This window comes from Lissotriton vulgaris, chromosome 11 (assembly GCF_964263255.1).
Source record: "Lissotriton vulgaris chromosome 11, aLisVul1.2, whole genome shotgun sequence".
In the NCBI taxonomy this organism is placed as follows: domain Eukaryota; kingdom Metazoa; phylum Chordata; class Amphibia; order Caudata; family Salamandridae; genus Lissotriton; species Lissotriton vulgaris.
In genome coordinates this window covers 943,946,856-943,974,208 of record NC_141699.1, presented here as the reverse complement: position 1 = coordinate 943,974,208, position 27,353 = coordinate 943,946,856, and the positions used below count along the sequence as shown (strand labels likewise).

At 45.1% G+C, this 27,353-nt stretch overlaps 1 protein-coding gene across 3 annotated transcripts in view; it reads left to right on the top strand.

The window, feature by feature from the left end:
* HPS3 (HPS3 biogenesis of lysosomal organelles complex 2 subunit 1) overlaps window positions 1-27,353 on the top strand; it is a 379,346-nt gene that overhangs the window by 149,463 nt on the left and 202,530 nt on the right. For all 3 annotated transcript variants that reach the window (XM_086944096.1, XM_086944098.1, XM_086944097.1), the window contains exons 10-11: window positions 3,838-4,012; window positions 4,120-4,350. In XM_086944096.1, coding sequence (XP_086800222.1) covers window positions 3,838-4,012; window positions 4,120-4,350 — 406 coding nt within the window. The remainder of the gene's footprint in view (window positions 1-3,837; window positions 4,013-4,119; window positions 4,351-27,353) is intronic.

Below are 27,353 nucleotides of genomic sequence, written 5' to 3'. Positions count from 1 at the left end.
TATCGATGGTAGATTTTGAAGGGGGATACAATTAAAGAGAAAAGTGATTTTAGGGGATATTGACATCTTAATCAGGTCGACCCTTCCTATATTGGATAAGGGGAGTAGGGCCCAAGATTTCATTAGCCTCTGACACTCCCTTGCCACCATAGCTATATTAGTCTCGGCGATTTTAGTGATGTCTTGAAGAACATTAATTCCCAAGTATCTCATTTTGGAACTGGTCTGGTGCTGGTGCTAAGTCCCTCCAAGATTCCAGGTCATAATTTCAGTCTTCGAGGCCTTGATTTCATAGCCTGAAACCAAACCGAACTCCTGGGCAAGACTTATAACAGCTGGAAAAGCTGATTGTAAATTAGTCGAAAGAACTAAGATGTCATGAGCATACCGAGCGACCTTCCTCTCCTACTCTCCATATTTAAAAGGCTCGATATTAGGGTCGTCTCTAAGCCGTTGAGCAAATGGCTCAATATATAAATCAAAAAAGAGAGGGGAGAGTGGGCAGCCCTGTCTAGTTCCTCTTGAGATCTTAAAGGAGTCAGTAATGTTGCCATTAACAAGAAGTCTGGTAGATTGGTTCTGATAAATCAACTGAACCATAAGACAGAAATTTTCCTCAAGACCTCCGACAGATAGATCCAATTCACTGTCGACCAATTCACACTGTCAAAGGCCTTGGTGGCGTCTAAATTCATGGCTGATAATGGAAGGGAGTATGCAGAAGGCAGATCAATCACACCAATAAATTTATAAGTGAGGTCAGAAAGCTGCCGACCCCTGACAAAGCCCTTCTGATCTAAATGGAGGATATCTCCCAACACAAGACCTAATCTAGCTGCCAATATTGAAGTAAAGATTTTATAGTCAGCATTCTCTTTGTTTGCACTGGACTGCTATATTCCTAACATATATTACTAACATATATAATATATGCCACAAATAATACTTGGTTTCAGAGCATTATTGTTGTTGATTGATATGTCCAAATCAGAGCAATGTTTGCTTATTAAAGCAAAACAGTTAACATAAAATACCGGTTCAGTGGTTCTACAGAAAAATAAACAATGAAATAAATAATTGAGAACCTTGATTTAGTCTTTAAAAAAGAAACGTATTACTATATTTTTTCATTTTATTAACATGTAACTGAGCAGCCTTGACTTGCTGAAATATGATTGCGTGATACAATCCACACATGAGGTGGTTGAGCAAGAAGCATTAAATAAGCAAACACATACAATTCTACCATGTTGTATTTCAAAATAAAGGCCATTGATCCCGACCCTCAGTTAATATGAGGACATGGAAAAACTATGAGGTGTTATCACTCTCCTCCCCTTTGGTATCTCATGATATGTATCCCTGGAGCCAACTTCTGTAGATACCCCAGAGTCTGGATCTAAAAGCTTACCTGTAAGGGATTGCTGTGTGTGTGTAATGTGTCTTTGAGTTTATCATCCCTCCTAAAACCCAAATTTGTGCTTCATCTGACAAAGTCCAATCAGCCAAATCTTTATGCCACTGCGCTAAAGTTGGGGTGCGCTGTGACATCTACTTAATGGTGAGGTAGGGTGTCTCAATCATAGTATCGGGCTCACAGTCCATTTGTGTGACTATGCATTCTTCTGATGACACAGTATTTTTCTGTTGTGGACATGTGGCCAGCACTTAAGGGCCCTCCTCTGCATCCTGGAGTTGCATTGTTCCATTGGCCTGTATAGTCACTCTCTGCGATTGGGGTTGGTTGATTTCGAGGACTGGTCCTTTTGCAGACCCCTCCTCTCTGATGGGATCTTCTAGTCCATTCACTATTGGACCCAGGTCGTTGGGTAGTTGGTAATGCCCCTAATTTCTAACTAATCCCAAACTTCCTGAGGGCGGTCAAAGAAATGCGCTTTTCCGTGAAATAGTGCTTTTAGTCCCGCTGGAAACAGTAGCATATATTAGAGATGCATTGCTTTCAGTTTTTGTTTAGTGCTGAGAAATTATTTTCGCCGCTCCTGCAACTCCTTTGTATAGTCCGGATAAATTGCCCTTTGACTGTTAGCCTATTGAGAGGTGTTCTGCTCACCGGCTGCACATAAGATGTAGTCTTTTGTCTCTATAGTTAGGTATTTTTCTGATAAAGGTCCTGGGAGGGGCCCCAGAAGGCATGGGGGGACTAGGGTCCTATGGGCTCTTTCCACAACAAAAAACTGTGACAATCCAGATGGGTTTTGCTCTGTGTGCACCCAAGTCTTAAGGAAGAGTTCTGGCGTTGTACCTTCAACTTTCTCTGGGGATCCAAGCACCCAAATATTACTCCGACGGGAGTGGCCCACCGCGTCTTCCACCTGACGCTCCAATTCTGCTGTTGCCGTGTTCATGCGGGCCCTTAGTTGTTTCAGGATCGTAATTTCCCCTTGCAGCTCAGTAATGTTAGTTTCTGCTGTCTCCACTTTATTCGCCATCATTCTCAGGTCAACTCGCAGGAGATTAACGTCTATGGAAACGGCCTCAATTTTGTTTTATAGTGCTGTGCATGAACCATGTACCCTATCGGAATTTGCTATTCGGGGGAATATATGTCAGTGTTGTTCCCTGCTCCCTGATCGCTGTTGTAGTTCTCTTTGGTTGGGGGCCCAATTCCTGTCCCAGTCCGTGGACCAAGGCAATCAGTTTCCATGATGATGGGCACTGTCGGAGCGCAAAATACTCTTGGGGAGGCAATTGGCCTCTGGCCCAAGGGAGCAGGATGTATCTTGTTCCTGGGGTGCCCCTCTCGAGCAATTCGCCCGATGCTCAGATCCACATAGGGATATGCACTTACATTGCGGTATCCAGGGCTCCCCCACACTCCCCATTGCTACTAAACTGTGGGCCCCAGCTCACCATATCCGATCGCTGCCTTTGTGGCGCCTGTTTCACTCAGCTAAAGGACACCCGGGTAGGATGGCCGACACTGGCCTAGGCAGGCCCTCACGGTTTAGTATATGTCCATTGTTAATATATTCTCCTTTCAGTATTTGTGCAGTGTAAAACATCTCCGCTGTGACTCAAGAGGGGTTAAATCTAGCATAGCAAGGTTGTCAGAAGAAAGACCCTCAACTAACTTAGTTCTAATTCTATGTAAAAATGAATTGGCTACAGATATGTGCCCTGGTAGATCTACCCATAACCAACAAACGTAATGCAAGAACACATAGGCAACATCACAATAACCTATTTTAATTTCAACCTTCTTTGAGTATCTGTCTTTGCTAGGAAGCTCAGTTTGAGAACAAGTTTCAGCTTGAGAGGTTGATAATATTTAGTGGCATCTAGTAAGGTGGAGAAGGCTCCTCTGAAAAGGCTTCTTTTCTGAAGAAAAAAAATTGAATGCTTTGAGGTTTTGTGATTTCTTTGTTCTGGGCTTAGTGAGTTCCATAGTTCGTGCTTTCAAATGTACTTGTTTGTCCAATCTGATATGAACAATCAGATTTGTTTGTTGGATCTCAGGTTGCAACTGAGTTTATAGGGCAGTGGTGAATTCTGCAGGTAATTTAGGCTTTAACCCCAACTCTTGGAATATAGTCTAGCTGCCTGATTTTGCTTCCTCTGAAGATAATGATTCCTTTTCGTGTGTTCCCAAACAGATGATATTGCAGTAGTCAGGCGGTGATATGACTAGGGCTCTGGTGAGTTCAATCCAGTGCCTTAATTGGAGCTCTTAGAGTTAATGTTTGAATGATTCGCTTATTTTTCTAGTGCACTGGGTTATATTTTAAAATGCCTTGTCATGCAACATGTTCAGCTTAAAGCATTATTAGAGGGTATGATTATTTATTGTTTAACATCTTTCTGTTTGCTTGTTTTAAGGTTTGACACAAAGTATTCACACCTTGCCTTACCATATTATAAGATGTCTGGATTATCACTGTCTGACATTCTGAGCAGAGCTGGCTTAGATGAAGAACCTGAGAACTATGGAAAGGGGTTCATATTTTACCTAAAACATTTACTTTTTGAAGATTTAGATGAAGTGTTAAATGAAGTAAGTGTACCTTTCTAGTAATAAAAAAACGATCATATTCAAATTGACTATTAAAAAATGAGAGCAACATTTTGTTTAAAAGCCTTTTCTTCATTTTGCTTATGCAGGAAATGGCAACGAAGGTGCTTCATATATTAAATGGTACAGAGAAGAGTCACTTACCCCATGCTTTGTGCAGTCCTTGCATGCAAAATGTGTGCCGAATAACTGCAGTGAAATACCTGCAAAACCTGAGCATCCCTACGCCCTCTGCAGTAGTGACTCTTACAAAGGCTGCCATGGCCCTTAAAATGCAGAACTTCAAAGCGTTTGAAGAAGAAATGGAAAGACATTCTGAGGTGGGATGTATTTAAAAGCATTTGTTGGTGTCTGAGTTTCTAAATATCAATGGTGAAACGTTATCCTGCCACATTAAGTTTTGGTCCATTCTTTCTTGATTAAGTGACCAGATCAAGATGAATTTCTTAGCAAAGTATAGCTTTTCAAGATGCAATTGCTGCATCACCACAGTTCAAGATATGTGAAATCTTAGAAAGAGGATATGGCAACAGTACAACCTTCACTTTAATGATGCATTTCTTTTGAAAAATTAACAGGACTTGCATCATGTTTTTTGAAGCACTACATGTTGCAGCCAGCTTTCTCTTATGTTTGGTTTCATGTTGTTCTATTTTTATCAATTCTTTTCCTCAGCCTTTACACCAGTTTGGCTTCCCAGCTTCTACTGCCAGTCTCTTTCCTCTACTTAAAAAACCTCCAGCTGACTCTTGTTATGTGATATTATGTTCTATGTATTTGTATATTTCACTATCATCTGTAATGGCATCCTGGCACTTCGCAGATGTGTGAAACTAGCCCCGGGGAGGAGGGTACTTACTTGAAGATCTAAGTCTTCTGTCTCCTGTGGAATTCAAGAAAACAGCAGGAAGTTCTAATATGAAGTGGGAGGTTGTTCCAAGCTTTAGCAGTGATGTATGAGAAGGATAAACCTCCGGGCCTGCTTTTGGGGTTGCGGGGACGCGTGGTAGTTACAGTCCGGAATAGCGGAGGTGCCTGGGGGATGGTGGGAATGGCTGTGTTGTGTAGTGCTTTGTATATGTGGGTGAGGATTTGGACTGTGTGCGTGTGTATCGGGAGCCAGTGGAGATCCTTCAGGTGTGGTGTGACTTGAGACCAGTGTGGGTAGTTGAGGACAAGTCTGGCAGCTGCAATCTGGATGGTCTGTAGTCACTTTGTGAGTAGCTTGGTTATTCCTTAGAGGAAATTCATAGTCCAATGTGCTGGTGGCGAGGGCCAGGGTGTCCGTCATCCTGGTATTATCTGGTAGCCACTTGTAGATATTTCTCAGTATCTTTAGTGTGGAAGCAGGATGCAGTTAAGGCATTGACCTGGGCAGACATGTGTTCCAGTTTGTTGTTTATGATGAGCCTGAGATTCCTTGCTTGTGGGCTGGGGGTGGGATGGAGGTCTGTCAGCCACCAGGTGGAGTCCCTCAGCAAGGCATCCTTTCAGAAGATCACCCATTTTGTCTTGTCAGTGATCAGCTTTAGACACTTGGACTTCATACAGGTGTCCAATTTTGGCATCCAGGTGGTGAAGGTGTTCCTTGTACTGGGCAATTTGGCAGATAGAAACAGTATCAGTTATGTTTCATTGGTGTAAGAAATGATGTTGATGTCATGGGCATGCGTGACGTCTGCTGTTTGGGTCATGTAGATGTTGAACAGGGTGGGGCTGAGAGAGGACCCTTGTGGTACTCTGCAGATGACATACTGGGCTTCTGAGGAGTGAGGCTGCATGTTCATTATTTAGGCACGTTAAGAATGGGCTGGTTCTTAAATACCAGTCATGTGTAGTCGTTTGATCAGGATGGAACGTAATAGGGTGCCTAACCCCTACCTCTTGTTATGCTACTTATTGTGAGCCTTTTGTATGTACTGCATATTCTGCATATGCAGTAATGTCTGAAAGTCCATGCAGTCAGTCTTTTAATGCTTAGCCACCAACTGAACAACTTTCACCCAGACCTTAAACCTCTTCACCATAGTCACCTGTGTGTCATTATTTCAACCTCCACAATGTTAGATTACCATAAGGTCAGCCTGGTAAGCACCTGTACATTTATTTTTTTATATATTTATTTTCCTTTACAAATGTATTTTTTAAGCCTTGTTTGTATTTAATATTTGATATATTTCTTAATGTTTAGGCATAACCCCCTACATTTGTTTACGGTTTTTCCCTTTCACTTCATGTAAACTTTATATATTTTCATTTCCATTATAAAAATAACTTTAAAACTTTCTGTATTGTAAACTCTTGCCCACAACTTCTTACTACCAACCAAGTCAAGAAGTTAGTAATCAAACCCTTCTACAAATAATTAATTAATGTGTATTTCCTTCCGTACTAATTATAACATCTTTATGATATTGAAAATATAAATTTCCTGAGAATGATCCATACTGCTCCTTGTATTGCACATTGAAAGGTTTTGAAATTCATTTAGCGTATTACTAGTAAACAGAGAACACTTTAAGAGGTCATATTTATTTGCTTGTTTTTTGGTTCCCTATTGAGAGTCTGACTGCGATTGCGTGTGAAGGTCTGGAATGCAGAGGTGGTGGGTTATGATAATATTGTTATAGCAATCGAGTTTTATGGACACTTAAAGCTAGTTTAAGGCTTTCCTTGCACATTTTTCATTCATTTAAATCTTAATATTTGCTTGCACTGCTTCAGTTGCCTCCTTTCATATGATGTTTAGTGATCATTAAGTTAGTAACACATTGTTACAGCGAATTATAGTCGGTTTCCCAAACACATAAACAAGCACCCACATAACCCTCCACCCCCTTGTATAGCCCCAGTTTATTGACGTTTTATCCTCCTAAATGTCTGGTTCTAATGGCCGCGGGTAAAGGACACTGGTTATATTGCTAATTTGCCTGGGGAGTCAGGAGACAAATGACTAATTAGATGCGATTTGTAGCCATGTGTCCTCTGGACAGGCAATATAGGTGTCTACTAAGTTAACTTAGTAACTTACATTCTAAAAAAAACTCCTTACAAATGTTTTCAAAAACTGTTTTAGTAGATGTCTCTTGTACTCCACACTGCAGCTTTCAACAGGATTTTTCTGAAAAACGGAAAAGCGAACGATAGAATTACATCTAATCTTTCACCCCAAGACCCATGTACACATTTGGTCTCCATATGGATTGATAACTTATTGGCCATGGAAACATCTTCATTTTCCTGACATTAACTGAGTTTTGATCCGAAATCACACTATGTGACATGCTCTAAACATTAGCTGAAGCTATCAGTCATTTCATGTGCCACAAGTTATTAGCGAACTCCTGTGGTCTCTGTCTTTTGAAATTGACTTTCTGATTGGAAGTTTGCAGTATATTACAACTTGCAATCCCTGATCACATTGTTGTGACTAATGGGTTGATTAGCTGCCATCTGCCAACTGTTGGCAGATACATGAACAGATGTGTGGACTTTGCACATTTCCACAAAGCCTTAAGAATATCATTCTGCTCCCTCTTTTATTCTCGTTTTCTATTATAACAGAAAGTTGCATAAAGTCCTCATGATTATGACTTTTTGTTAAAAAATAGCACCATCTAGAAAGCTATAAAGCCTTCACTTCAGTAACACATCCCTATTATTTAAGTGATCAAACTCCAACCAATCCGGTGGCAGCACCATCTAGAACAGTGGTTCCCAAACTTTTGACTCCGGAGGACCCCACTGAGTCAACCCAGGAAGCCGGGGACCCCCAAGCAATTTGTAGGATTTTATTTTAAAACATTATAACAGTAATTCGAAAAAAATAAACACACATGTGCACACAAAATAAATACTCAAATTACTAAGGGTTTTAGGGTCATATTTACAAGCCCCTATCACCATGGGAACATCAATTTTTGTGATGTTCCATTGGGGATAGGGGTTTCGCCATATTTACACGGCAGCTTTAAGCCACTTAATGTGACTTAGCGCTGCCTTGTAAATAAGCCTCCCTTTCACGCATTGCTTAGCATGAAAGGGCTGGGCAGTGGGAGTTCCAGTGGGTGTACCACCAAAACACCCATTGACTTTGACGCTGCCCTCTCTTTACAAGGGCAATGTAAATAGGAGGCAGCACAAGATTAAGACCATGGAAAACCTGGACCTTAACTTGGCGAAAAGAGGAGAAATACGTTATTTCTCCTCGATTTTGCTTTTTTCCCATGAAAAAAGCAGAATGCCTTGGATTGTTTATGTCCAGGAAGGTGACACTTCGGGCACATAAACAATCTTAAAAAAAATATAAATTTTCTAACTTCCATGTGTGCTGCATTAGGCAGCACACATAGAAGTGACAAAACGGCATTTCAAATTTGTCATGTGCAGGAAGTCGCACGCAGACACCCTTGCACTATGGTGCAAGGGTGCCCGCATTGGTACTACACTGCTAAGTGTAGCACCAGTGCAGGGGAAAGGCTGGGCTGCACCATATTCTTGTAAATATGTTGCAGCCCTGCGTTTCTGAAGTGGAGCATGTCGTTAAGCTAAGAAGGCTAACAACATGCTCCGCCAATTCTATTGTAAATATCCCCTTAGTATTTTATATTGAAAGAAATAGCAAAAAAAATGAAACACATTAATGGGAAGGTTGGTGCTGCATCTCCAAGACTAACTTTTCAATGGTTGCTTTTATGTCGCAGTACGAGGCTCCTGCTACTGCCAGGGCCAGTCTGGAAACCCCAAGCAGCCCTGGCAAATGTTCTCAGACCAGTTACATCACACACATATAGAGGCAATGAATCACATGTGAAAATTAATGTAAAGAAAATGTTACATAAGGCAAAAGGGACTACAAGATGTAGGATTGACATGTCATTCATACTGCTAGGCATTTTTAGAGAGTGCTTGGTCTGGTAAAACACAAACTCGGGATTCAGAACATAACACAGTGGTTAGCATTGACTTTAACAATAAAAAAGTATTTCCACCCAAATAAACCTTTTTAGCAGCATGCGTATAATTATAGACTGGGGAAAAAACATAAATGATTAACTTGTACCATGCAGTTTGCAAGCAGCTCTTTGATGAGAGTTTATAGGTCACTGTGCTAGATTACGATTGTCCCTTATGAATTGCACAGTAACAAAAGAATCTCTGTAACAAAAGCAGTAACCCACTGACCTATGCACATAAGATACTTTTTTTTAAAGGTATGGTACACATTCTTTGCAGTAGGCATATTAACCCTCTGTGCTACATTAAAGCTGCCACTGGACAAAACTTCCAACTCTCTCCAGCAAATACATTAATCACTGGCATTTTCATGACACTTTTATTGTTGCTCGAAAACTGCTAATTTTACCAGGAACTTTGCAGTGCTTTTCAAACTGCTGCCTGGGGACCCCCTGGAAATGTGCCACGGACCCCTGGGGGTCCGCGGACCACAGTTTGGGAAACAATGATCTAGAACACTTCCCTCAGAGGCCTTCGTTTCTCAGATTTTGTACCACACGTCATGTGAGGTAGTGTCTCCTGAGGTCTGCTTAGTTCAACTTACTTGCATATTGAATTTTAAAAAGAGATTGTTATACTTTATATTATCACTAGGTACATCTGCTTAGCAAGTCTGACTGCCTACAAAGTCAGATCTGGCAAAGAAAGGTATTTTCAGACCATGTCGAACCTTTGGGAGGAAGAGGCTGTATTCTGAAGATAAACGCAAGGACTGTATATACTGTCAATACCCATCTCACAAGGTAAAGGATTGCAAGAACTGCATATTTTTTCTTCAAAAACCTTAAAGGATCGAGATGGTAGATTATTACTATGGCTTCAAAAGCCAAGGATGATCCTGTTTCTGGGGAGGATAGGGAAGACTCTTCCTCATCTGCCAAGAGGGTACCAAAAATGGAGAGTTCAGAAGTTCAGTCACCTCATGAACCTCCAAAAAGTTTTTTTAAATACTCAGCATAAGTCTTCAAAGGAGTGAATCCCTCCTGATTAACACTCTCAGAAGCATTGGAGGAATGATATCGCCACAGAAAAAACAGTAAAACCTAATTTAGAACCTTCCACACCATCCCCTCAGGTTTCTCACAAATTCAAAAAAAGTCCTTGGCACCGCCAACGGAGAAATCGTCAACAACTGCACCATTGACGAAGAAACAGTCTACTACGCTGTCATCAATGGCAATGACCACGATGACCGTTGCAAAAGTTATTGTAGTCAGTTCAATGACGACGACAACCACGTTTACAACCACACAGACAATGGCCAATCCCGTTGATGATCAAGGTAGTCTATGCCTCATCGGCGGCTACTGCATCGACGAAGAAAACAATACGGTCTGCAATGCCGATTCATCATAGACGAGGTAAAAAAGAAAACTAAGTGGAGAAAGTAGTTTCTTTCATGTTAGAGCACACATCTCCTAGTAGAGTATCCCCCTTACCAATTAGACATCTCCTAGATGAGGAAGAGTCTGACGACGATGGTCCTTTTGGTGTGGCACATAGTTCATCTACGACTAAATTACGCAGAGCAATGCCAGTCATGTCCGCAACAGCTGCTCTAGGAGGACATGATTCAGAAAAGGGGGTGGTGATGAACAGAGTGTCTGAATTAAGCAGACCACTCTTACCCAGTCCAAAGATCAGGGCTTGATCCATCACCGTTTTTTAGCTCACTGCACCATCCCAGCTCAGAACCTGGCTACATGCAAATTAGTCTGTTCCTGTCCCAGTGCATGATGGGAACAGGGCAAACCAAACTACCAAGCCAATTCTTATACTGGAAAGGAAACAAGCTTCCGGGGACCGGTTTCTGGCATTTCAGCCGTCGTCGGCCCGGCTTGCTTGAATCCTGATGGTGCAATGAGCAAGGGACTCACATCTGAGTATACCCTTCCACGCTTATGGTGGACAAAATGATTCAGAAAAGGGGGTGGTGATGAACAGAGTGTCTGAATTAAGCAGACCACTCTTACCCAGTCCAAAGATCAGGGCTTGATCCATCACCGTTTTTTAGCTCACTGCACCATCCCAGCTCAGAACCTGGCTACATGCAAATTAGTCTGTTCCTGTCCCAGTGCATGATGGGAACAGGGCAAACCAAACTACCAAGCCAATTCTTATACTGGAAAGGAAACAAGCTTCCGGGGACCGGTTTCTGGCATTTCAGCCGTCGTCGGCCCGGCTTGCTTGAATCCTGATGGTGCAATGAGCAAGGGACTCACATATGAGTATACCCTTCCACGCTTATGGCGGACAAAATGATTCAGAAAAGGGGGTGGTGATGAACAGAGTGTCTGAATTAAGCAGACCACTCTTACCCAGTCCAAAGATCAAGGCTTGATCCATCACCGTTTTTTAGCTCACTGCACCATCCCAGCTCAGAACCTGGCTACATGCAAATTAGTCTGTTCCTGTCCCAGTGCATGATGGGAACAGGGCAAACCAAACTACCAAGCCAATTCTTATACTGGAAAGGAAACAAGCTTCCGGGGACCGGTTTCTGGCATTTCAGCCGTCGTCGGCCCGGCTTGCTTGAATCCTGATGGTGCAATGAGCAAGGGACTCACATCTGAGTATACCCTTCCACGCTTATGGTGGACAAAATGATTCAGAAAAGGGGGTGGTGATTAACAGAGTGTCTGAATTAAGCAGACCACTCTTACCCAGTCCAAAGATCAGGGCTTGATCCATCACCGTTTTTGAGCTCACTCCACCATCCCAGCTCAGAACCTGGCTACATGCAAATTAGTCTGTTCCTGTCCCAGTGCATGATGGGAACAGGGCAAACCAAACTACCAAGCCAATTCTTATACTGGAAAGGAAACAAGCTTCCGGGGACCGGTTTCTGGCATTTCAGCCGTCGTCGGCCCGGCTTGCTTGAATCCTGATGGTGCAATGAGCAAGGGACTCACATCTGAGTATACCCTTCCACGCTTATGGTGGACAAAATGATTCAGAAAAGGGGGTGCTGATGAACAGACCACCCCCTTTTCTGAATCGTTTTTGGCCACTATAGGTGTGGCAGGGTATACTCAGACATGAGTCCCTTTCTCACTGCACCATCAGGATTCAAGCCAGCTGGGCTGAAGACGGCTGAAATGCCAGAAACCGGTCCCCGGTAGCTTGTCTCCTTTCTGGTGAAGAATTGGCTTGGTAGTTTAGTCTGCCCTGTTCCCATGATGCACTGGGCCAGGGACAGACTGATTTGCATATAGCCAGGTTCTGAGCTGGGATGGTGCAGTGAGATAAATAACGGTGATGGATCAAGCCCTGATCTTTGGACTGGGTAAGAGTGGTCTGCTTAATTCAGACACTCTGTTCATCACCACCCCCTTTTCTGAATCGTTTTTGGCCACTATAGGTGTGGCAGGGTATACTCAGACATGAGTCCCTTTCTCACTGCACCATCAGGATTCAAGCAAGCTGGGCCGAAGACGGCTGAAATGCCAGAAACCGGTCCCCGGTAGTTTGTCTCCTTTCTGGTGAAGAATTGGCTTGGTAGTTTAGTCTGCCCTGTTCCCATGATGCACTGGGCCAGGGACAGACTGATTTGCATATAGCCAGGTTCTGAGCTGGGATGGTGCAGTGAGATAAATAACGGTGATGGATCAAGCCCTGATCTTTGGACTGGGTAAGAGTGGTCTGCTTAATTCAGACACTCTGTTCATCACCACCCCCTTTTCTGAATCGCTCTAGGAGGACATGGCATGTGTGCCAAAAGCACTAGTGTCAGATTTACGACCGATGCTCATCGACAAACTATTCCCAACTACATTGGCCTCACCTAGGTAGGTTACAGTGCCTCCTCAAACCTCACAAAAGTCTTCCACTCCACAAACACCAAGTAATATGCCAACATTCTCTTCTCAAAGACATACACCAAAATCAAAAAGAAAACCAGGGGATGATAGCATGTCTTAAGACAAAGAAGGGGGAGTGAAAGATGCACGTACTGAGTGGGATGATTATCTAATTCCTGCTCCATCATCTCCCGTACCTCAGCCTGCAGATTCTTCTGAGGTATTAGGAAGATTTCATGATCTCCTAGAAAGAGCGGCAGAAAGGTTTGAACTTCTGACAGCTAAAAAACAATCAGGCAGTTTCTTGGATGACTTCAAGGAAACTATCTTTATTCTAAATTTTATATGGGAGGAAGGTATTAAAACTATGACAAATCCTGCAACAATTGCAGCAATGTTACCATATCTATCAGTGTTACCATATCTAGATTAAATATTAAGGACCCTAAAAATTCTCCAGCTTGCCTAATTTGACTGCCGAAGCCTGACTCAGTCGTAACTCAAGTGGCCCAGCGGTGTTCAAAAAACACATCTGCCCCGATATCTGCACTACCTGAAAGAGAGGGAAAGAGCCCGGACAACATCCAAAAATGGTTTTCCTCTGTCCGCATTGACAGTGCGAGGAGTGAATTCTTTGGCATTAAACAGACGCTATGTTAGACCTGGCATCTTTTGGTGTGTTTCCCTGACTTTGCTTTCTGACCTCCCGTTTCTGACTCTATTTTTGTTGGTGTAATGATTCTGCACACCGTCCTCACTGCTGTCCAGTGTTAAAGTGCAAGTCCTCCGGTATAAAATGTGTTATGAATTGATATTTCCATGATTGGCTTATTTGGTTTATGTGTCAGTCCCTAGTAAGGTGCAGTGCAAGTGCCAGGGCCTATAAATCAAATGCTGTTGGTGGGCTGCAGCACTGGATTGTGCCACCCACGCAAACAGCCCATAAAGTGTAACTCTGGCATGCGATTGCAGAGCCTGTGCGCAGTCTGGGGCTGCTATGTCGACTTGGCAAGTGCACCCACTTGCAAGTCCCTAAACCTTCCCTTTTCTATGTGTGAGTCACCCCTAAGGTATGCCCAAGGTACCCCAATGGGCAGGATGCATTTTGTGTGAAAGGTAGGACGTGCCCTGGTGTGTGTGGCATGTCCTGATAGTGAATTACAGCCTACTTCGTTTTTCACTATTGCAAGGCTAACTGTTCTCCATAGGCCAGAATGGGCAGTTTGATCATTACATCCTATGATCCTAACTGACCCAGGGAACATGGTGAAATTCGAGTTTTATATGCCTGAACTCAGAATGATAAAATACATCTTTTAGTGAAGTTGGTTTTAACATTCTGTGTTTGAAAATACCACTTTTAGAAACTGTGTATTTTCTGACCTAACCATCCAGCCTGCCTCTGCTAGCTTGTGTTTTAGCTGTCTGGTTTGTGAGTGACCTGGACTGGGGGAGACTGGGTGAGTCAGCAGGGCTGAGTAGGCAGATCTACACATAGATGGGTGGGAGGAGTAGCACCTGGGTCTGAATAGCGCTGGGGTCGCCTTCCACAATGCTGGCTCCACCTCCTGTGGTGCGTTTGAGCACCCTGGCCCACACTGACAAAGGAAGAAGGTGCACCCTGGCAGAATGCACCCCATACTGGTTTGAACTGGGTCCAGGCTCCCCTGCCTTTAAAGGACAAAGGAATTACTGGTATAAATATTGGGGCCCTGACCCCAAAACTTTAGATCTCGCTGGAATCTAGGAACCTGCCAAGAAGAGCTTGAAGAACTGCTAGGAGGAGTACTGCCCCTTTGCTGTGTTGTTGCTTTGTTGGGTGGGCCTGCAGCGGATGCTTCTGCCTTGGGCAGTGGAAGGACTGGACTGAACTTTCCCTACTTGTGCTGAGTATCTCTAAGGCCCTGAAACCGAGCTGGCCTCCTGTTAAGAAGTCTCAGGGAGTGGAAAGACTTCACCAACCTCTGGGTACCGCTCCTGGAACAGCTGTTTCAGTTGCCACAGAGAAGAGGGAACTGCAACCGACTCAGTCAGCGGACTCCGTCAACCGACTCCGCCGATGGCCTTGTGTCCTAAAGGCACCGCAGGCTGCACCGACTCGCCCTGCACCGCACGCCTTGGTCTCACTGATGCCGGCTGCATGATTGTCACCGAGCCGTTGCCTGCACCGCATCGAGAGGCACCGCAACCAGCACTGTCTCGCTTCACTTCGCTGGCCTGGTCTCACCGACTCTGTCGCCGCTGGCTCGGCCAGCACTGATTCCCGCCAAACAGCTCTGTTGCTGCATTGCAACTTGCCAGCACCGCATCGAGCACCGTCTCGCCCTGCACCGCCCGCCTTGGTCTCACCGACGCCGTCTGGTCGATCGTCACCGAGCCGCTGCTCGCACCGCATCGAGGGACACCGCACCGTGCTTCTACTTTGCACCATAACCACAACGGACGCCACGACCGGCTCTGTCACCTGCATTGCATCTTGCCAGCACCGCATCGAGCACCGCCTCGCCCTGCACCGCCCGCCTTGGTCTCACCTACGCCGTCCAGACGATCGTCACCGAGCCGCTGCTCGCACCGCATTGAGGGACAACCCAACGTGCACCGCTGTCACTATGTATCGCAACCGCAACGGATGCCAAGACCGACTCGCACCTCCGTGTCAGCCGCACTAAGAAAGGTACTGTAAACAAGTCTGTCCCGCTGTTGCTGGCCCGTACCGACGCAGTCAGCTAGAACTGTGAGACTCAGTTGTTTTCAGCATCGCGGTAGACTCGGACCGAGTTACAGACTCGTACCAATTGTGTTTTTAACGTACTTTTGCCATTTAAAAGACATCTGGTGAAGCAACTATTTTTAAAGTGCAGTAATGTGGATTTTTATCGTATTTGGTCTTGTTTAAGTATATAAAAATATTGGATTTTTTTCTAAACTGGTGTGGTGTCCTTTTGTAGTGCTTACATTGTATTACTGTTGGTTTTGTGCAAATGCTTTACACACTGACTCTAAGATAAGCCTGATTGCTTGTGCCAAGCTACCAAGGGGGTGAGCAGGGGTTATTTTAGGATTGTAACTCCCTTATCCTGACTAGAGTGGTGGTTTCTGCCTGGCTTTGGTGCAAACCTTAGCCAACCAGAAATCCCATTTCTAACACACTATGACAAACAGATCTGATCAGACGTGGCACAATACATAGATCATCTGTCAGATGATGTCAAGTTAGAGGCCAAAAAGATCCTACAAGGAGGAGAACAAGCCTCCTCAGAAATTATAATTGACTGTGTGATGTATATTGCATCAACTGGTTTCAGACTGCTAGAAGGACCAGCAGGGCAATGGAGGCAGGGGTAATTAAAGGCCACTTCTTTCAGGCTGGAAGCGCAAAGCAATATTTTAGACTCGCCATATGATGGTGAAGTTCTCTTCGGGAAGGATATTGATGAGGCTTTACAGTCCACAAAAACAGATACAGCAAAGTCCTTGGATACTCCATAATATAGAAAATTCCTTTTTGTGGATCATAAGGACTCATTTCTTATAGAGGAGGTTACCAGCTATTACAGGTATCAAACCTACCAACCTGCTTCGCAGCAGTTTCAATCACAGGATCTACAAAGTCAACCTCATTCAGCAGCCTACGGAAGGAAAACGCAGAAACTGAAGCAGGGTTCACAGGTCAAGGACACAGGTCAAAGACATCTCCATCTCCAGCTCCTCTTGCATGCATTGGAGGCAAAATGTCCAATCACCTCTCCAAATGGAGGGAAATAACAGACCAGTGGGTATTGGATCTAATTACATTCTGTCACACACTGGAATTCATTTGAAAACCACCTCTGACTTCATCCCTAACGTCACCGCAAAACATCTGTGTAGGAAGGTAGATACCTGACTATGGTTACCCCCAACTTTTTTCCTGGTGTTTTGCTGGTTTTCTGACTTAGTTGACCTAGGGCCCTGCTATTCAGGACCCCAGGCCTACTGCTCTCTCTCTAAAAATTGACATGTGTACCTTAGGTGCATTACCCAATTGGAACTAGGCCACCTTATCAGACCCTGTAACTCAGGGCATAGGTGTACCCAGGGCCTACCAGGGGCTGAAGCATGTATTATGCCACCCCTGGATGGCCACCTATATCTAACCCTAAAAATGGACACACAGATTCCTATCAGTCACTCCTATGGCAGGCCTTGACAATCCTGAAGGCAGAGTGCTTGGAATCGTGTGAGAGGGTGCTCTGGCATGAGCTGAGCCCGTTTGCAGCTTGCGAAACCAAGTCCTAATAGCTGTTCCATGATAACGCATACCATATACTCTTAAGTGCATGATAATCCTCGCGGTTAAATGCTATCTTTGGTATTGCTTTATCAAAACATGTCGAGTAAGGTGTCATACGAATTGGAATACTAACCCCTCGCCAAATCTGGCGACGGGGTTAGCATTCCACCCTTCTAGAGGGACACGACATGTATGTAACTGTGAACCCCGGTTAAAGTTAACTCAAGACTCAGCTCCACAAAATGGATGCTGCCACCACAGACATGAGTCTGACCTCCTGCTGCTGGGAGTCCTTCCAGCGAGGAGAGCTTGGACAAAGGGTTTCCTGTCAGGGGCGGTGCTAGCACCATCCCAGACAGGGTTTTGTGTATCCTGGGTAGGCAGGGCTTTACAGGAAGGTGACTGCAAGTGGCACCCCGGTGCTCACTACGCATCTGCCGGCTAGAACCAGTTCCAGGGGCACACCAGCCCCTGGCCTGGGGAAAGTCCGGCATGGGAGAGGGGTGTAACCACCCCCCTTCCTGGTCCCACCCCTAGGGCAGGACCTAGTCGCGTACCCACCCCTTTCTTTAGGATAAAGGCAGGAGCGGGGACCCTTCCAAATTAGATCATCTTTGAATCAAGAAACTACTTTCTACGAAAGGAACTCTCAACTTCTTCTCAAGATTTCTCCCTTGTGACTAAGGAGTAGTCACCCTGCATCCGCAGGCACCATCTAAGAACACTGCGGTTTGCTGCACGTCCTTCCTCAGGAATCCGACCGACCAGCACGACGAGACCCGGCTTCCCTGGCACCTCTGACCTCTACCTACCTCTACAGCTACGCTGAGAACCGTAGGTGCGACGAGACCTCGAGGGACCGGCCATCATCAGAACTGCATGACTTCTATCCAGCACGACCGCCGAGGGATCCTCTCGTGAGTGCTTTGGGGTCCGAGAAGCCCCGACCCTGAGCAGCTCCAGCACCGAAGTCCACCCTCCCAGCATCTCCACGATCTGCGTGGGGCCCTTCTGCTTTTTGCTGCTCACCGCGTTGTTTGGCTACTAGCCCGCTGGCTTGTGGCCTTCTGAACGACGCCCGACGACATCACTGCTGCTGGTCTGGTTGCTCCAGACTGGCCCTTGCTCCCTTCCAAAAGAGGAGCACCCCGGACCCTCCTGGTCCACTCCAGACGCCATTTTAGGTCCACCGCGTGGGCTTGAATTTGCCAAGACTTGTTGCCCCAATCCTGGGTCCAGCGACGTCGACAGCATCATCCATCGTGGGACAGCTCACACCTCGATCCTGGTCGCCGACAACGCCTCCTGGTCCGTGAGACTGCAGAGCCCAGCGTCCCCCATTCACCTAGTCGAGGTGACTACCATCCGGTGCCCTCCTGGTGCCACCTGACTACTGGCTAGTAGTCACGAACTTGGTCCCCTCTGCTTTCAGGTGTCATCCATCTTCGATCCAGGCTTGGATCAACTCGAACTATCTTCACTGGTCGCCTGCCAGCAACTCCTTTCTTCAGGCTCCTGGTTCGTCTACGAGTATTCCCGACGTCTTTTGAGACATATGCAGCTGCAGCCCCTGGGCTAGGTAAACTCGGCATTTCAGTGCCCCAGCATAGCCTCACTATCCAAGGGTCAGGATCCACTGTCGTTTTCGATCTACCTTATCGGGTTCGCCCGAGAACACTAACTTTGTCTTTACTAGCTCCCATAGACTTTGTCCCGCATCCCGCGTGAGAGTGCACACTCTGCACCCGAGTCCCCTAGGCCTCCTACTAGTAATCTGAAGGTTCAGTAACGTAGTCCTAGCGATTCCAAAGCCTATTAGTACAGTACTTACCTGCTAGTAATTTCGCATTCCACTTTCAGAGTATATGGTTTTTCGTGCCCCTTGGGCGTTTGTGTAAATTGTGCAACTTGAAGTATTTTCGTTAGAGTTTTGTTGTGTGCTTAGTACCCTGTCCTCATAAAGAGTACAGGGCTGTTGTGATCTAAATAAATACACTGTTTATTTTCATAACACTTGTTTGGTGTCCTTTCACTTGGTGTTCAAGGGGTATATGTGATGGTATAACAGCTGGCTTAACACGCCCTCTAGAGTTTAGCCCGAAGACTGCTCGTATCCACGCTACTAGGATAGCTGGTCTATAAGGTTGACTTACAACCAATCACCATAAGGGTTGTTTGGACTGATACAAAGTGCTCACTAGAATAGTGAACATTATATATCAGGCCAACTTCTCACAATCTGCATCTTCTGAAGTTAGATGTCCAGATCATGCTCTGCAAAGGGGCCATAGTGGGAGTCACTGGAAACCGGAATGCAAGGTGTTTTTACTCTAGGTTCGTCTTGATTAGAAAGAATTCTGGGGAATAGACGTTCATCCTGGATTTGAGGAAACTAAAACAATATCTAAGAAAACAGACATTTTGCATGGTCACGATTCAAGACATCCTTCCATTTCTGAAATATGGAGACTATATGACAACATTAAATGTCCAAGATGCTTATTTCCATATTCCAATCCATCCGTGCCATCGAAAATGTTTAAGGTTCATAGTAGCTGGCAGCCATTATCAGTTCAAAGTTCTCCCATTCGGCCTCAAATCAAGTCCCCATAGTTTCACAAAGTGCCTGGCTCCAGTAACTGCATTCCTGAGACAGGAAGAAGACCAAGTATTTCCATACCTCGATGACTGATTGGTCAGAGCTTTTTCTCATCAAGCTACAAAGAGGTCAACCAATGCATGCTTATGTCTTTTCTACAAATTAGACCTGATAATGAACCCACAAAAATCAGTTGTTCAACAATCCATGAAAATGGCGTTCCTGGGTTCTACGCTGGCTACAGTGCAGGACAAGACATATCCAACACCAAATAGGCAAACAAAGCGGATGTGCTTGGCAGTGTAATTAAAGGGAAAAAAGTCCCTTTCAGTATGACTATTTCAATCCCTGCTAGGGATGATGTCCTCATGCATTCTTTTGGTACCGTTCTGCAACCTTAGAATGCGGCAATTGCAAGAGGAAGTAAACAGACAATGGATGCAAATGCAAGGCGTTTTAGAGAGTACAATTCTGGTGACTCCAGGAATACAAACGACGGCACTCTCTTGGTGGATTCGAGAGAGGACTCTCTCCACAGGCCTAACCATCATACCCCAAGTTTCACAATTTGTAATCACAACAGATGCTTAGAGGGTTGGGGAGCTCATCTCCAAGATTTTCAAGTCAGCGTCAAATGGAAACCATCTCAATCACTTCTGCATATCAACCTTTTGGAACTCAAAGCAGTACACCTAGCTTGGCAAGCCTGTTTACTGAAGATACAAAGTTCAGCGGTGCTCATCCGCACAGGTTATACCACAACCATGCATTATATCAACAAGCAAGGAGGCACAAGATCCCAACACTGTTCCAAGAGGCACAGAAGATATAGGGGTGATCAGTCAGTCATCAAATAAAGCTGAAAGTTGAACATATGCCTGGGAAACAGAATGTCATAGCAGGCACACTAAGGAGGATGAAAAACAACTGCCACAGCTGGGAGATCAATCAAGAAACAGTAACAGAAATTCTTCTTCAATGGGGAAAACTAAATCTAGATCTAGTCACAACCTCCCAACATCTGAAATGCCGATTCTACACAATCTAGCATCCACCACTCGGGTTGTGGGGGGAGAATGCGGTTTCAATAGCATGTTCCGGTATCTTTTATTTATTTATTTATTTATTTATGTATTTATTTAAATCATTTATAGTGCCTGAATCGCCCCATATGGGGTATCTCTGCGCTGAGGACGTGAAGAGGTGAGGACCAGGAGCTAGAAAAGTGCTGTCTTGAGTTTTTTCACAAAGGGTAGTTGGTTCCAGATATGAGGGGCTTGGTAGGAGAATACTTTGCCTCCCAGTCTAGTTTGTTTTATATGCGGTATGGTGAGAAGACCTTTCCCTTCAGAGCGAAGGGAACGTGGAGGGGAGTGTCTGATCAGTTTATCGGACAGATATGTAGGGCCCATCTGATTAAGGCCTTTGAACACCAAACAGCATATTTTAAATAGTATTTTTTTCCGTATGGGAAGCCAGTGCAGCTTGTGGAGAAGGGGGAGTGAGGGGGTACGAGGAGGAGCGCTGGTTACAAGGCGTGCTGTTGTGTTCTGTACCACTTGTAGACTTTTCAAGGAAGTTTCCTTGGCAGAGATCAGCAAGGCATTGCTGAAATCTAGGCGACTGAGTACCAAGGCGTGTACCAGAGTTTTGGGTGTGGAGGAAGGGAGAAAGGGGAAGACTTTCCGGAGCAGGCTGAGTGCATGGAAGCAGGCCCGTTTGGTTGCGATTATGTGCTCATCCAGGTTTAGTTTATTATCTATTAGTACTCCGAGACTCTTGACCACTGTCTTTGGAAGAGTGGTAGGACCTAGTTCCTCTGGCCACCAGCTGGGTGACTATGCCTATGCTTTTCCTCTGACTCCTCTCCTAACAACGATTCTCAGGATAATTCTTATAGCTCTGAGATGGCCTAGGCAACATTGGTTCACAGGGCTACTTCAATCAGAGAGACAGCACATCCAATTAAATCCAATTCAGTCTCTACTAACGAAGAACCAAGGCCATCTACTTCATCTGGATCTAAAATCATTACACCTGTCTGCTTTGCTCCAGAATTCAAAGGATTATACAGATAGTACAAACAGGACTTTTTGTCTCAAATAGAAGCGGTTTTGTATTTGGTGTCAACAGTCAAACATAACCGTAGGTCTTCTACTCCCGAGGAAATTCGCCCTTACTTATTAGATCTGGCACAGTCAGGTCCCGCTCATGCTTCAATTAAGGTACACTTAGCTGCCATATCTCGCTTTAGAAAGTCAGCAACGTCACCATCATTAGGGTCTAGCAGTCTCATCAGAGAATTACTAAAAGGGCTTTTTAGAATTTATCCACCAGTAAAACGTCCTCCTTCACTCTGGCAATTGATTGCAGTACTCTCACAATTAATGAAGAGCCCATTACACAAAACCGAAATGAAGTTTCTTTCTTTGAAAATGGCATTCCTACTGGCATGAACATCAGCAAGAAGAGAAGTTGTATTAAAAACATTCACCAATCTGGAACCTTTTCTGCAGTTCATGAGTGCTAGAGTGATCCTACAAACCAATCCAAAATTAATTTCAAAGGTGTCATTTGACTTCCATATAAGCGAACCAATAGTGTTAAAGATTTTTTTTCCCTATCCAAAAGACGTAGCAGAAAGAACATTTCATTCTTTGGATGTTAATAGATGTGTAAAGTTTGGCATTACCAGGACAAAACAATTCCGTAAATCAGATCAATTTCTGGTAGCGTACAGTGCTCCTAGGAAAGGTTATCCTTTCTCTTAAAGAATAGAAAGATGGATAGCGTCATGCATACGTCTGTCATCAAAAAGCTGGTACACCTTTACAGATTAAAGTGCAACTCATTCTACTAGAAGTGGATCGGCCTCCACAGCATCGTTTGCTGGTTTGCCAATCCATGATATGACCTGGAAGAATAGAGACTCCTTCACGCAGCACTACTGCTAGGATTCCAAAACGATGCAGCAGTGGGCCAGGCGGTGTTACGTCCTCTTAGCCAGTAACGGTGAGCCTTCATAGTAAGTAATATCCAGCCATCTGCTAATGTATTGTTCACACTACAAATTGCATATATATGTACAGATAGATGTACTTACAGGCATATTCTAATGTTTGTATGTGATGTACTATTTAACTGCTATTTTGTCTGAATCAAGCATTTGGATTTATGAAAATCTAATACTGGAGAAGAAAATTAATTACTTACCTGTAACCTTAGTTCTCCAGTTTTGATATCTGTCATAGGTTCACATGCGACCCTCCCTCCTCCCCTGAGAGGCTCACCTTCTCTTTGGTAGTAGTTTATAGTCACACTTGTGCTTTAAGAAGCCTCTGAGGGGAGTGTTGTCGAGGAGGTTGCAACCTGATTGGTTGGAATTTGGTCTCTTTAAATGATAGAGATATATTAGTAAAGTGAAGGCTGTAAACCTATTTCTTTTTAAAATGTTTACGTCTTCGTATCACCATGGCATCTACAAATCTTGGCACCCTCTATCTGTCTCATGGTCCATTGCATCCACTCGCCCGAGCCTCCAATGCTCTGGTCGCATCAAGGGGGACCATCCCTGTGTGCCTTGACCTGGTGTAATCATAGGACTATGGAGATGTTATGTTTGTATCGCCACTGCCCTGCCTAGTGCCATAGTGCCTATCTGGCCTACTTAAAAAAAATTGTGGATTACATTCAACATCCATATGGCTTGTCCACTTAGCCACTTTTAATCACTCTGTAGAATGTAGGGGAACTAGGTCTGATGAGCGTTTACAAATCTCCCACCTAGCTAAAAGCAGCAAGTTGACTACCAGGCCCCTTTGCTTTTCTGTTTAGAGTATTTCATGTGGTATTGTCGACCCCTACGAGTACTAAAACATCTGTCAAAACTATAGGTTTCCCAAGGATGCCCCTTATGGCAGGTGTTAGACCTGACATCATTGGCTTGAGTCTCTCCTCCATTTTTTCTGTTTTGCCTCCACTGTTTTACGATGTTTTACTGGTATATGCTTTGGGCGCCGTGCCACTGCTGATCAGTGCCATAGCGCAAGTGCTCCCTAGGTTAAATTGATGTATCTATTGTATCCATGTTTGGCTTATTTGGTTTACTGTCAGTCCCTAGTCTAGTGCACCAGGAGTGCCGGGGCTTGTAAATACAAATGCCGCTCGTGGGCTTGCAGCACGTGTTGTGCCACCCACAGGAGCGGCCTCGTAAAAGAATGTCTACGGGTCGGTCATTGCGAGACCCACGTGCAGCCTAGTGCTGTCACGCAGGCTGCGCAAGTATATCTACTTGCCAGCCCCTCAAACCTTCCCTTGACTTCATGTTAGTCACCCCTATGGTAGGCCCACGGGCAGGGTGCATTGTGAGTATAAGGTAGGACACGCCTGACCAAGTTGGCATGTCCTAATAGTGAATTACAGCCATCTTCGTTCTTCACTATTGTGAGGTAGCCTGCTCTCCATTAGTTAGAATGGGACGCCGGGATTATTAATGCTATGATCCTAGCTGGCTCGGGGAGCATGGTGCAATGTCGAGTTTGGTATCCCTGAACTCGGGGTTTAATTACGCATCCGTTGGTGTGGATGGTTTTTGGACTCTGGGTTTGAAAATAGCACTTTTAGAAAGTGTCTATTTTCTTGTCTAACCATATCTGGTTTCTGCTGGTCTTGCGTGTGTGTGACAGGAGCTGGGTGGCTCCACAGGTCTGGACGAGTCGGTGTGGGATGAGTGGGACATTTGCGTTGAGAGTAGGGGGAGAGTAGTTGCTGATAGCCTGCCCTGCCTGATACAATGCTGGCTCCACCTCCTGCCAAGCGGCTGATGGCTCCGTGCCTGCCATGGACGATCCTAGCCCCACCTCCTGCCAGGAGGCTGATAGCTCTGCTCCTGCTAGTGTCAATGCTGGCTCCACCTCCCGCTGGGCGTCTGAGGACCCAGCCCTGCGCAATGAATAGGCCAGGTGCTGCTGCCTGGCTCCACCCACAACAGACCCAGGATGTTGGGAAATTCCCTTGCATGGACAAAGGGATCAAAGCCGAAAAGGGGTATAAGAGAAGGACCCCTGAACTAAGAATTTAGATCACTTCTGACAAGGAACTCTGTAACCAAGGACAAGAGGCCTGCTGATCTGAGGGCTTGCCTACCCCTTCTGCCAGTGTGCTGTTTGCTGGGGGGAATCCTGCAGTGCTTCTTTATTTTTGCCGAGGAACCAGGAGAGAGGAACTGTGTGTGTACTCTCACGCTTGCTAAGAAAATCTCCAAGGACTGGAAGAGTGCCAGTCTCCTGCTGAAGTCACGGGGCTAAAGGACTTCATCTGCTTAAAGTGCTATTTGCTGGAACCTGTGAATCCAGCACCTCTGAAAGAGCCGGCAACCTCGACGCCGACGGACGTCGCCGAATCCAGCTCAACATAGTGGGTAACGGCCCCAGTGTCCCGCTTCCTCGACGACCGGCCGCCGGGCCCGACCGACGCCAGCAGCATCGCCAGTGAGTGGGAGTACGGCTCCAGCTCCAAGGGACCTCGTGTCTGCACCGCTGCTGATCGCATCGCCCTCGTGCCCTCTCGACGCCGTGAGCGCTGCTCACTCTGTGCAACCGCATCATCGACAACGACGCCTGCTGAGGCCTGATCGACACCGAAGACGCGACGCCGGATTGCTCGACGCCGCTGATCATCGTGTGCTTCATTTTCCAAAGGTACTGTGTTGTTGGGGGTCCGTGTGACTCTGGGCTCGACGTAGCGCTCCTCGCGGTCGACGCCGAACCTTTGGATTAACTTTGCCTCGACGTCGTGTAGCCCCCGTGTGGGTTACCCTGTTGCTAAGTACTGTATTGCCAAGAAGAAGATTTGCTTTGATACTAAAGACTTTTGTGCTAAAGAAGAAACTGCCTTTGAACTATCCTTTTTCCCTTCCCAGAGTATTTATTAAGATTGTGTACATTTTTGTCGTTATTTGGTCTTGTGCTAAGCCTTATATAAAAATACTTATTTTTATAATACTACTGTGTCGTGTCCATTTGTAGTGTATTCACTTTATTACTGTATGTGGTCATAAATGCTTAACACACAGCCTCTGAGATAAGCCTGTCTGCCCTGCCAAGCTACCAAGGGGGTGAGCAGGGATTATCGAAGGGTGTGATCCCCTTGCCCTGACTAGAAAAGGTGTGTCCCTATTTGTCAGAAGTGTATACCTCTGCCAACTAGAGACAGCCGGTTCTAACAGCAGGTTTCTACGACCTTCCAGGCTTATTTTATCTCTGGACATGTGAAAAAGATGTGTACACTTTTGGGGAGTTGCATCTTTTGCATCTGGGAACAGGTTGCAAAACAAACGTAGCTACTCTTTCAAAAGTCCAGTACAGCCTGTTGATGACAAAAAAGTGATGTTGTTTGACGTTGGGCGGCGTGACTGCTGAATATAGCAGATTCAATGAGTTCTCCCAAAGAGATTGTATGTTGCCTTCCTGGAGTACGTCCAACGAAATGGCAAGAGGAGCCATCAGTTTCTTCTCCTCTGCCTTCAGGAATTGCCAATACCACTTAGCAACCTCTTTGCTTTTTGGACCGACTTCATGGAGGTGGGCCACAAAATTCCATAGCCCTCCTACCTCCAGGGAAACTGTTGAGAGCCATGATGTAAGCTGAATATGCTTGAATCGGGATAGTCTATTTTTATCTGTTTACACACTCAGCACCTCCCAAGGTGGAAGACCTTCTACTGATATCAAGTCTCCCCACTTAGATACTCCTGTCTGCTTCAGAGGAAGGTTCAACCCATCCTTCAGACATTCCGGTGTCCCTAAAGATTCCCAAATCAGTGCAAATTCTGAATAGTACCCGATGTTTAACATCTTTCTCACCCCACACCAAAGCCTTAATGTTGTCTTTAAACCTTTAACCGTACTTTTTTAAAAACATTTTTGGGCCCCAAATTAATATAGAAAAGCTGCTGGTCCGAACTGGTTGATCATCCCCCCCAATAATGTTCCCCAAGTGGAGGAGTCAGGCTCCCCCAGAAGCATATGGAAGACTTTAAATTGGAATGCCATGCAGTATAGATTAAGATCTGGAAGGGCCAACCTGCCCTTCTTAAGGCGATGCCTTCGCTTTTTGCTGGCGAGCCTTACCCCATGGGTGCACAGGTAAAACAAGTTATTTTTGCCTGCATTTTATCGATTCCGACTTTGGGGAATTTAAGTGGAATACAATTAAATAAGTATGTCAACTTTGGAAGGATGGACATTATTTTTACTAGGTTTTCCCTCCCATAAATTGATAATGGTTAATTCTTCCACCCGTATAATGAGCTATCGACCTCCTTGGCCACCCTCTTCAGATTACGCAATGGAACCATCAATTTGATTGACTATGGCAATCCCAAACTATTTTATCTCTGCACACACTTCGCCTCCCCACTCCTCCATGTTCCAGCACATGACCTCTGTCTTAGAGATGTTCACTAAATTACTGGTTACCGCCCCAAATTCCTTTGTCAACTGCTCCACCCTAAATAATGTTCAGGCCAGATCAGAGGTATAATCAAATCATCAGCATATAATGCTATTTTTCTACAATAAGGGAGTTAGTGAATAGGGACTATCTGGTCATCTTTCCTTAAAAGATGCACCAATG